Source organism: Ailuropoda melanoleuca, chromosome 1, assembly GCF_002007445.2.
Source record: "Ailuropoda melanoleuca isolate Jingjing chromosome 1, ASM200744v2, whole genome shotgun sequence".
NCBI lineage: Eukaryota > Metazoa > Chordata > Mammalia > Carnivora > Ursidae > Ailuropoda > Ailuropoda melanoleuca.
Genome location: NC_048218.1, coordinates 43,071,985 through 43,084,599, shown reverse-complemented (window position 1 = coordinate 43,084,599; position 12,615 = coordinate 43,071,985). Strand labels below are relative to the sequence as shown.

Sequence of the window (12,615 nt, the reverse complement as noted above, 5' to 3'; positions counted from 1 at the left end):
AACAATAACACATACTAGAGGAGATAGGTCAAGATGATTTGTTGCATCCATCCCTTGTGCTGAATGCCAGGTGCTTATACACATTTATCTCAATTAAGCCTGACAACAACCCCAGAAGGTAGGTAGCATACGCCCATTTTACAGATGAGGAAACTGAAGCCCAGCATTTGGCCCAAAACATGCAACTGTTAAAAATCGCAGAATTACTACTCAACTCTATTTTGTTTGACTCAAAACTTAACTTCCAAACTCAAGTCAACTTTGGGAACTATTCAAACTGGACCAGTCACCCTTATCTAGACCTGACCTGAATCAAAAGCATGAGCCTGTAGGGAGCACAATTACTAACACCTGATATCTTGCCTCTCTCCTATCTCCCCCATTCCAACACACCTCTGTCCAGTGTCTGTACTGCCACTTAAGTCATTTAATTTAGACTTCCAAGGGGAATACCTAATGCACACATATGATGAGAAAGTAGGAGTCTGAGAAGAAACAATTAAATAGGAAAAAAATAGAGGATATGAGACAACTTAAGAAAGTATTTACAGTAAAATGTTGGGCAAGTAACCAGTTATGTAATTATGTCATAGATGTTAACATAATTCTATTAATTCTTCTTTAGTTTGACCAAACAGTGCTTTTTTCATGAGAAATGTCCACATATTCACTAATTTTTTCCACCTACAAATAGAGTTTTAGAAACGTGACATAATGGAGTTCATTAACAAAGTAGTACTGGCCAGGAATGCAAAGAGGAATGTTAGGTTACAACTTCGTCTCATAAAGCATTTTTATGACTTTTCTGAAGGTGGACAATAAAAACACAGCATATTGCTTGAAAGTTGAAATAATCAAAGGTGAATAAATACAAAGAGGAGACACTGATGTATAGGATTAACTACATGGTTTAGACAGTCTGTCTTTGGAGGAATCCCAATACGACTTATTAGAGGTTAGACAAGGTAGGGGTAATATGATATTAAAAGAGTCTCTTTAACAGTTACTGTTTCCTTTGGCAATATATTATACTTTTTTAAAAAATTTATTTGACAGAGAGAGAGACAGCCAGTGAGAGAGGGAACACAGGCAGGGGGAGTGGGAGAGGAAGAAGCAGGCTCCCAGCAGAGAAGCTTGATGTGGGGCTCGATCCCAGGACTCTGGGATCACGCCCTGAGCTAAAGGCAGATGCTTAATGACTGGGCCACCCAGGTGCCCCAATATATTATACTTTTTTAGGGCAAAATTTACATTTTGGATGAAAAAAAACCTAAAAGCTAAAAATGAACATAATTTATTTGTTAACACTTAGATATTTGATTTTATTTCTCAACATGATTTCAGACACTGGCATTTACTTTATGCACAAAGGGCTATAATGGAAAATGCTTCTATTGTATCTACATAAGGACTGAACACTGAAGTATAAAAAGACATGCCACTTTTTCTTGGGCACCAGAGGATGAAAGCCAAATATAGGGTGCAATGGAATTATTTGGCCTCCTCTCACCTCTATTCCTCTGCTGTCTTAATAAATGAATACCCAAACTAAATAAATATAATTCAATCACTCTTTGAATTATACCTTTAATGCCCATTGATGTGCTTTATGTTCAAGAGAAGAGAATAGAGAATCTGGTTTCATTCCAGGTTCTTAATCTTTCTGATAAGACAGCCTCTTCAGCTGTAAGCATCAGGATTAAGTGTATAGGCCCCTTGTGTCAGCTTTCAAAGGGAGATCTGGCCTTGTAGGAGATGAGATGATCCATTGTACATAAGGAATAAAGTGATATAAGGAAGGGCTCTCTCCAAAAGCCTCTGAAATTCTTGTATAGTGCTAGATTTCTGTGTATCTGGGGAACAGAGTCCACTTAATGGGAGTAGTCATACAGAGTCTTGAGTTTAGAAGGGCCCTGTCATTTGCTTAAAGTTCTGATGTCACTGTCCTGAAATTCTTAATAACATTTTAACAAGAGACTCTACATATTCATTTTGCATTGGTCCCTGCAAACTATGCAGCTCGCCCTCTGGTGAAGAAGGGCTTTGGAAAGAGACAAAGGATAATCTGCTGCTTTCTTTGGCCTTTGCGAAGACATGATACCTGGATGGAATGGCCATGCTTTGGTATGTTCTGCTCACTCCCAAGGATTACAGAGGTATCCAGTATCTAGGGGAGATGAATTCCCCTGTTCAGGATCCAGTCTCCCTTCTCTACTTACACTTCTCCCTTCCCTTCCTAGCTGCAGGCATGGCTGCCCAGTCAGAGATTATATTTCAAATTCTCTCTCTTGGTGCCCAGGTAATTGCATTTGGACAACTGAGGTATGAATAGACATGTTTGCAATTTCCATGTTACTGCCTTATAGACAGAGCTAAAAAAGAACAAACTTCTTCCTTCTCCTTCTCAAGGGCTGGAGGGCTTTGACCATTCAGAGAAGGATGACACACTAAGGGAAGGATGAGCAAAGAGTAAGAGTAACTTGGGTCCTGTCAAAACCTCCTGAATAACAGCTCCTCTGCTAACATGGACCATACACCTTAGGTCAAGGATTTGAAAGAGGAATAAATATTCTGGGGTCTCTTTGTTACATCAGCTTAGCCTCTGCCCTAAGTAATGTACAGAGTAAACTCTTGGGAGCTAATTCACAATAAATTTGTATTTATCCAGAACAGTTGAATAAAATAGTGTTCTGTTTGAACATTCTACATAGGAAAAATCACTAATTAGCATTGAAATGACATAAAACATTATATTGAAGCTAATTTTATCCTCATTGATTTCCAGAACACTTCTGGATCTTGCACAGCCTCAAGGTCATCAATATGAATACTAATTATAGTATATGTCTATAGATGTTGGGGCCTGAGTCAGTCCATGATAACTTATGAAAAACTCATGAAGTTGCATCCTCAAAATAAATTCTTACATCACTCTAGTTTCATTGTAAGTTATCTCATACTGAAAGAAGACTACAGGAGTTAAAAATAACATTTGTGAATTCTTTCATTGCTTAGAAAATGAATTTACGTGCTTACAATACTTAAAAAAATAACATATAGAAGATAATTTACTTCTCCTTTCTGAAAAAATTTCAGTGACTAAAACTTCTAAGATTTAAAATATTATGTTGATAAACCAGTCACAAAACCATCAAGGAATCTTATCTTCAAAAGTACAGATTTTGTGTTTACCTGCCCCAATGACTCTCTCAATGCGAATTCTTGAAGGATCAATTTCCTTTGCAAATTCATGAACTGCGAGGGATGGGTCTTCATATGTATCTGGATCTATGTAAGTTTTAATTCCTGGGAAACGTACTGCAACAAAACAGAAGACTGATTTAGTTTAAAATATTTTAGTAATTACACATCTTGTGTATGTTTAAAACAAGGATTGACATACTAAAGTAGTCGTTCTTGTTAATTATTTAAATTTAATTCTCTTCTCTTTTTGTCCCACTCCTCCTCACCCCCCATTAAAGCTTTGAGTACTTAGAGTCAAGAATTTATTTACCTGTTAATGTAAAATGAACTGGTGGTTTAATAGAGAGTGAGCTGACAGACTCCAGAAAACATATTTATTACATCTCTGTAAAATGTTTAATCAGTTCGCTTATTCACTAACAACCCATACATTTCATACAGGATCTAGCTTAGGACATGGGGGAAAAAACATAAGCCTTTCCCTCCAAACAAGCAAGCCTGTTAGTGTCCCTCCTGGACCCTTTGAACTAGCACTAGGCAATGGGTTTTCCAAAATCATCCTCAGTCCAGAAACTCTCAGGCAGTAAAGAACAGATCCCATGGCACAGCAATGGACAATGACAAGGGACATCAGCCCTTCCTGTTGTTGGGGTTGCTTTCATAGCCAGGCTGCACATGATCCTGGACAGGACCCCCTGTCGATCCTGGAGTTAAGGGTGGGAATCTAAGGTCCAAATCTGGTCACTGGCTGTGTAGCTGCTACTCTCTTTGAAAGGGGTGGAGTGCTCACAGCCCAACAGCAGTTAGAATGATGAATAAGGATGGCTGGAAAATTGAATGTGTGATTATATATTCATCCACAACTTCTTCCACTATCTGAAGAAGTCATAGACTGCCTGTGGATGGATATTCCTTGGTTTTGTTGGTTGGTTTTTGTTTTCCAGGTTAGACTGCTAGCTCCTGGAGGACAGATCATCTCTTATACACCTTTTATCTTTCCAAATTCCTTAGGTATGGTATTATAGGTAATAACCATACAGCAAACCTTTATTAAATATGAATTACTAGGGATTAAAAGATCAATACAAATTCGTGGCATAGAGGATGGATAATACTTGGTTTTGTTGCTTTTGATTTTGAAAACCATACGATACCCTGAGTTAAGTGTTGGCTAGGTTTCCTTAGAAACATGCTCTTGCAAGAAAATCTCAAAAGCAAACAAAGAAAAAGTGATAAAGTGAGTTTAGAGGAGGTGATGAAATACCATTAGCAGAATTTGCTTCATGAGTTCTGTATGTCTGTTGCCTTCTTTCATTACTTTTTGCCTACTATCTCCTGCTACCAGATATGCACCCGTGAGAAGATTAGTACTTCCCAAAATATCGCCAGTAAAGCATTCTAGGTATACTTAGACCTGATAATGATTCTAAAATACTGTGCTTTTCTTGACTTCCCAAAGTTTAGATTGGAGGAAAAGAGAACAGATCATCTTTACCTCTGGTCCATATTTCTTATGATATTTTTATAACTTAATGGGAGTTGTAGTTTCAGATTGAAAAATCTAAATGCAAATCCAGTGGCTACTACTAGATGATTAGTGGTATCTAATTGGATTTAAGGTGTTAATATCACTTTCTTGTGTGTGTGCGTGTGTGTGTGTAAACACAATGTATGTAGTATAGGGAAAAAAAAACTTAGCTCCAATTTTAACTATCTAGTTACTTATTTAACTTATCCATGGCTTCTTAAACATGGGTTTGTTGCTTTTCTTTTACTTCTTTGGCTGCCTTAGGTTATTTTCACTGCCTCTTGCTGGGCCCATCTGGTTTAGTTTACGGTAAACTGCTAGTTGGAAAACAGATAATAAATACCCCAGAAGCATCTTTTTCTTCTGCATTTCAGTACTAAATGCCCTGCAGTCAATCTTAAGGTGGCTCGGCATATGTCATCCGTCCAGGTGTTTGGATCCAGTTTTCCACAACTGTTCACAGTGTTCCCAGCTCATCCCATGGATGGTAGTGGCTGCCTCAGCTTCCTGCTCTCTGCCAATGCAGTGAGCCTCAAATGTATTGTAAAAAAAAAAAAAGAGCAACTAGGGAGACCTTGCTAAAAATGCATATGTCGTAGCCCTATCATGGACCTTCTGAGTCAGAACTTCGGTGAGTGAGGATGGACCATCCTAATGCAGATAGTCCGTAGACCACTGGAAAATCTTGTGAGCCTAGAAATAGTCCTAACCCATCCCTCTAATTGATAATACCCTCACTTAAATCCTTTCTGCCCCCATCAGAGAATGTTATAGATTGAAAAGTCCCTTATTCCTTTCGCTCAACTTGAAGTAAAGATGAGTTTAAATAGTTAAACAACGTGCCTCACACATTATCTCTATAGTGCAGCTAATTAGAGAACAACCCTTTCTTGGTAATTCAGTCTCACGACAGAGAAACTGTCTTGACAAAGTAGTCTGCCATTTGGAGGTGGAGGTGGAGGTGGGCGTTGGGGAGGAGAGGGTGGCAATTATCAAACCAACTATAGTGGTAATTATAGCTTGCTTGGGAAGAGATTCCACAAATGAATATAACCTTGTAGTCAGCTCAAGGATTTCATACATATTCTAAAAGTTAAAGAGCTGATTTTCTTTTTTAGTGTTAATGAATTGTAAATTGATTTGTTATGTGTTTAAATGACAGTCCCTACAAGAAAGAATAAAAATTCCTTAATATTTCCATGGCTAATGCTCTACTACATAAAACCAACTCACATTCAGGAGCCATTGTGAATGGTAAATAACTAGATATAAGCAGTCATCTTGTATTTTTAGCATATTCAGTCTTCGTGTTTTCCAGCAAGCAGGATTAGTAAAAAAAAAAAAAAAGTACTATCATTTAATGAGAAGCAGGTGCACTTTCCACAAACAAACCTGGGAACCAGATGAAAACTCTTATACTGAAAGGTTGGAAGTACACTTTTTCAGATTTTCTCAACTCCGTGGATGTAGGTTTAAAACGAACTCTCAAGGGCTGGCACAATGTAAGACAATGAAAGAGTCACTGTACTACTTACAATGCCCATTCTGCTGTAAGTGGTTTCTTCTCTTCTCTTCTGACTTCATTTTGGCCTTTATGTACCATTGGCATCTTTAAAAAGGGTAAATAGAATCTTATTTTTAGAACTGAATGAGAATCAAAACCAACTAAAATACCTATCACCCACAGGCAAAGTTCTTATCATAAAGGCCATTTTTTAAGAAAATCTTTATAACACGTGAAAATACTCCATACAACCTTTTTCGTATACATCCAAATTAACTCCAGATAAGAACGAAATGCTCTCAAGTGGACTGATTGATGCAAATGATAGGAATCTTAGAGAATATTCTATAATCAGAAATAACCATCCTGTCCTTCCTTATATAACTTCTAATAGCTGGAGTTGGTAAAAGCATTAAAAGTCAAAATGAGCTTTTGACTCATACATTTAGACAACTGTCTTCTGGTTTCATTGCTAAAGAGCATGATTTCCTTTTTAATGTTAGAAATTTGGTAGAGGTATGTTCTGTTCTCTCTTGGGATGACAGAGCTCTAAGAAAGAGGAGAGGCTTATCTTGCATGACTTCTTCAACATGAATAAATTCATCAGCATCCATATGATTTGACAGTTCATCAAATTTCTAATTCCAAATGGTTAAATAGAATACATCTGTGGTATACAATCCAATCTTTCAATGTGAACTTATCCTCAAACCCTATAGCAAATTGAGTATTTATTCAGAAATGTCCTACAGTTTTTATAGAATAATTTCCAATGAATACTCCCCTATCTTGGTGTGTAAGGGATACTTCAAAATGAATTTTTTTATCCTGTATAATTGAAATTGTCTTCCCCAGGATGAAGAATATTAAAGTAGCTCTTAATGTCATATAAATGGGCAAACATGGAATGTAAAAGCTGAAAATCATTTAGTACAAATTTTTCATCATTGAATTCTCTTTTTAAGTGGTATTCAAATTCTGCTTCAGAAATCCCAAATAAAGATAACATTTGAGCGCATCTCTCAAGTTCATTAGGGCAAACTGATTTAGCCGGTTTGCTAGACATACAGCAACACATAAAGTATTGGCATGCTTATTTTTTTAACCTAATTGTCATTGTGCCTTTCCATGCACCAAAATTGTATTTAATCCCTCTTCTTGCAAGACAGTCCTAGATAGGATCGGAAGAACTCCAACCTGTTATTTTTGGGATTTTGATTTGTTTTGTTTTGCAAACAAGCTTAGACCTCTACCAGGATGCATAGGGTTTTGTTTGGTTGTTTCTGTTGTTGTTGTTTTTATAAGTAGTTCTCCCCTGCTAGTGATTAAGGATTTTGTAGGTCATGTTTGGTATTTGTAGGATATTATATTGAATATTTTGCTTTCAACTAAATGTTTAGTTGGTTTAGAGAATCCAAAATTTGTTTTCTTCCCACTATAAAAGATGGTTGTACCAAAGCTGTGATGATGGCAGGAACTGTCAGACGTTCCCGGGGTATAAAGGGACAGAGAAACAGAAGAGTGCTTGGCAACAGTATCTGGTGGGGGCACAATGACACGTCCAAACTAGTTCTTTCTATTAGGATTAATTTATCAGTATTTCCTGCATTCTTTCATTAGATATTTTTATTTTTTTCTTATTACAATAGCTATGACTTTTCTATCAGCTAATCAGCCTCCCAACACTGGAGACTCTGAGATACTCTATTTATTACACAAGAGCAATGCTAGGTCTATTAATACAAAAAAAAATTTTAAATACACATGGGATAAATGTGTCCCATTTACAATTAATTTCATAAAGAAGTCACCATTTCAACTTAACCACATTAAGATACTCACGTGTTTCTCTGCTCCTTGAGAAGTTCTGTAAAAGTGGGTTTGTTACAACTAAATCTGACACCTTCATTCAACTGCAGTCAGGCAGGGACCCACCTTTGACAAGTGACTTCTAAGTACTTATGAATTTATTGATCTGCACCTTTAGCCTGCACTAAAATTATAGATAATAATTTTCCATGCATGCATATCCTCTATAATTTTAGAATTAATTTTAATAAAATATTGATATGTAAGTAGAGTTTTAAAATGAACAAAACAAAGGGTGTTTATAGCTCACTGAACTATTGCCCCTGAAGGTAGCTCTTTGTTATTTCTGCTCATTATCAAATATCAACATTTTCCAGTTGAGATGACATACTTTGGCTGATGTCATCATGGATGCACACTTTTTCTGGCATTCTTATTGCACTTTTAAATCATGACACTGGTTGTTTGCAGTATGTGTGTTTTTCAGATTATCAAGAAAACTCTTGAGGTATGCTTTTGTGCCCCTACTGATAATCTAGAAGGAATTATTTTTCCCCTTGTAGGAATAAAAATATGATCTAATATATTGACAATATCTGACAAAGAGTTGAGGCCTAATATCAAGGTTTACATAAGAAATACTACTTGTTCTTTTTTGTGATTTCATACATATTATCTTTACTCACATCTCTGTATTGTCAGTACCCGGCTCATGGTAACAATCTAATATATCTAAAAATCAATAAATGGTTTTAATTCATTGTTACACAAAGTATGTACAAAAATAGAAATCTAAGTTTTAGATGGATGAAGCACTTTGACCAGCTAGTCAGGATTTCAATCTAGGTCTTTTGCTATGTTAAATTTACTGTTACTCTAAATTTTCATCCTTATTACACTAAAGTGGAGAAATACCAGGTTTATAAAACCAATTAATATAACTCTAATATAGATCCTTTCACTATTTAATGAATATGAATGTATATAATACATTCTATAACATTAAGATTTACATAAATTCTCTGTTGAATTATTTTTTTCCCCAGGAACAATCCCTTTCATGGGATAATTTGAATGTAGCAAAGGAAAAACTCAGAAGTAACTTATTGAGTAAGAATTTATCATTCTTAGCTTTCAAAGTGTTTTTATCAAGTCGTTGGTTGCTTTCATATTCAGAAGCCTACTGATACAGAGAACTAGACAGGTGGTTCTGTAACATAAACTTCAGTCAGAGCAGAATCTGCCCTGATCCCCTTTTCTCTCAAACATGGTTTGTTACACTGAAAATCATACGAATACAAAGTATATAAGAGAACAGTTATTCGCAAATCTTGGTAGTAATCTGGTATGCTTTAGTTACCTCCCAGTGATTAAGAAGAACAAAGTAAGAATGACGAGGAGAGTAAATCCCCCAACAGCTGCGGTGGCTATCACGAGAATCTGTCCCTGTTCTGCTGCCATGTCAGAAGCTGAAACACAAATACAAAATTAAAATTTCCCTGGGTGACATTTCACACCAAAATTATTTTACAACTTATTATATGCTTGAAATATGGTAATGGACACCAAAAATCCCTGTAATATTTGCCTTTATTTGGCACACAGGATGCAAACTTAAAATAAGGGCTGAGGATTGAGGTCATAACCCACAACATCACCCTATCTCCTTTTCCACAAAAATACCAATAGAATAGATGGATTCTTAATATCCCACATTTTAGGATTAAGTATTTGTTGCAAATTTAAATCAGCAGATGGACAAAGGATTTTGTTTATATAACTGCTAACTTATTTCCTTAAACACTTTAATCAACAGACTAGGCTTTACGCACTGTTTTGGTGTCTATTTCTAAAAAGTGGAAAGACTTGCATAATTTGCTTAAGAATGAGCTTTTTTATATTTCATGGAGCTTAATTCAAACACTAGAGTTAAGAATTCACACTCTACAGCACAAGTGTGTAAGTTCTTAGATGTCTAGCAGTAATTTTAAAAAATAACATCTGAAAGCTTCCTTTTTTGAAGAAAAGACTAGATAACATATGGTAACAACATATTAATTCTCTCATTGACAAAACTGTATCTAAAACTGTATTGGATGCATGTTTCACTACTTCCCAGGAATCTTTTAAAATACGTTAGTTCAATGAATTCATTAGCACTTATTTTGTGTATTACTGAAGTTTTAGTCAGATATATTTTTTATTGAATGGGATATGAACTATTGCTTAGGAACAGAGGTGAGAAAACTGAGGCCCAAAGAAGGTAAAGAACTTGCTCAACTTCACACATGACCATCACCAGAATTCAAGCTTCAAATTTATGTTTCATTTCTCTTATGAAGTAAGAATTCAGTTAATTATCAATATTCTAAAATATTGAGTCAATCAGTCCCTTTAATATCCTTTAGCTAGAATAAATGTTGATTTTTATTTTGATTACTGTAAAAATCTATTAATCAAATCATTTATACACAGAAAACTGAATCAAAGAAAGAATATAACATTATTCCAACATTATAACCAAAGAAACAATATAGCTGAAAAACATTTAATTCTCTAACATAACATTTATTAAACTTGGCTACTTTAAGACTTTCACAGAAGTAGATCTTCTTCTGGGAATCAAGTATGCAGTATACTATGTGCAAATTTATGACCAGAGTAATAACTTCCTCAATAAAAATGACCAATCTACTAGAAAATATCTGAACATTAAAAGCTATTGTTGAGTAAGAAACCAGTTACAGCATTTAAGAGGCTTTTTGAGAAACCCAAATGTAAATAAAATAAAAAATCATTTATGTTCAGTTTTAGTAAGGAATTTATTAAACCTTGGAATTAGATTTTAGTCACTATGATTTAATTAAGATATATTCAGGCATCTATTTCTTTTAGCTTTTAATCTGTGCAGATACAAGTTAAAGAGTTGCATCTTATCCAATAAATAATGTGCTGAAGATTTTTTTATTAGGTTCTCAATGAATTTCCTAATCTTCAAAATAGCACTGATATTGCGGGAATTAATGAGCGCTCTAAAATGTCACATTTTCACACTGAAAATTATTGAATAACAAATTATAAGGAATAGATGTTAGAGAAAACAACACTAACTTTTTGAAGCTAAAGAAGATGGCATTTAAAAAGAAAACGTTTACTTAGCAACTGCTGTACTTGTAAAATATATAATATAGTTTAAGAGTTTTAAAACTGGAGCCCATATTTTCACAATAACCAGGTAGCAAATGATTTATTGGGACTGTATATTCAAAGTGCAGATGGAGGAGAAGATCATGTAATTGGGTCTTTTGAAAATCAGATTACTTTGTTACAGAACACGGTGTTGTTTAACTTAAATAACTACTTAGCAAACTGCCAGTTTTACTAATATATCTTTTTTCACACTTGTAATTACATATTTATGAACTTTGCTTCAATTAAAATTTTAATTGAATAACAGAATATTAAGTTGTGACACTTTGAAAAATGCATATGCCTGTATAATTGTTTCTTAACTTCTGGACCAGAAATCCTAAACACTGTTCTCTAGAGATTAACATACAGTTGACCCTTAAACAACACAAGTTTGAACTGCATGGGTCCACTTATACGTACAATTTTTTTTATAATACAGTACAGCATTGTAAGTGCATTTTCTATTATGATTTTCTTAACATTTTCTTTTCTCTAGCTTACTTTACTGTAAGAATACAGTATATAATACATATAACATACAAAATATGTGTTAATTGACTATGTTATTGGTAAGGTTTCTGGTCAACAGTAGGCTATTAGTAATTTTGGGGGAGTCAAAAGTTATATGTGGATTTTTGACTGAATGGGGCAGTGAGAAGGATTGGTGTCCCTAACCCTCGTGCTGTTTAATGCTCAACTGTATACAAATATATAAGTCACTTGAAAATAAGAGCATATAAGGTGATGCCCTGTTATACTGGGAGTAAAATGCCATGGATTATGGGGCTGGGATGATTATGAAAACATTAGAAACATCATCAACAGCAGCCACTATTTGTTTCATACTAAACTGTTCTTGAGAATTATGCTTACTACTTCAAATTCAGTATAAATTGTTCTGCACGATGGTCTTAATAGGTAGGTACTACTATTAGTTCTAGTTTAAGTGGTTATATTATTTGTCTAAGGTCACACTTCTTGTCCACAGGAAAGCTGGCAATCCAATCCGATTTGCTAGGCTCCAGGCCCATGCTATTGCCAGTATTTTACATGACCATTTTCACTAACAGAACAAATGGCTAGATCCAGTGCTTTTGTCGGTCCTCAATCCATTTTGCTTGACCTTGGTGTCAGGTCCGTAAAATGAGAATGTTGAATTAAATGTCTTTGTCACAACCTTTCAGAGCAATTTTATTATGATATCGTGTTATCCATAAAGGCTACAAATACTGGAAAGAATAAGATTTGCCAGATGAAAATAAGAGGGACACTCATGATCTGTGTTGCAGCTCTTGGTCCTTAACGGGGATAATTTCTGCCCTCTTGTCATATGAATGTTGGCCAGTCACCAAGCTCTGACTATCTCAGGATGAAGGCT

General features: G+C 35.2%; 1 protein-coding gene across 10 annotated transcripts in view; it reads right to left on the bottom strand.

The window, feature by feature from the left end:
• Window positions 1–12,615, bottom strand: part of EPHA6 (EPH receptor A6) — an 811,316-nt gene that overhangs the window by 223,829 nt on the left and 574,872 nt on the right. For all 10 annotated transcript variants that reach the window (XM_034657115.1, XM_034657124.1, XM_034657119.1 and 7 more), the window contains 3 exons: window positions 9,406–9,514; window positions 6,268–6,341; window positions 3,193–3,318 (listed from right to left, as the gene is read on the bottom strand). In XM_034657115.1, the coding sequence (XP_034513006.1) occupies window positions 3,193–3,318; window positions 6,268–6,341; window positions 9,406–9,514 (309 nt within the window). The remainder of the gene's footprint in view (window positions 1–3,192; window positions 3,319–6,267; window positions 6,342–9,405; window positions 9,515–12,615) is intronic.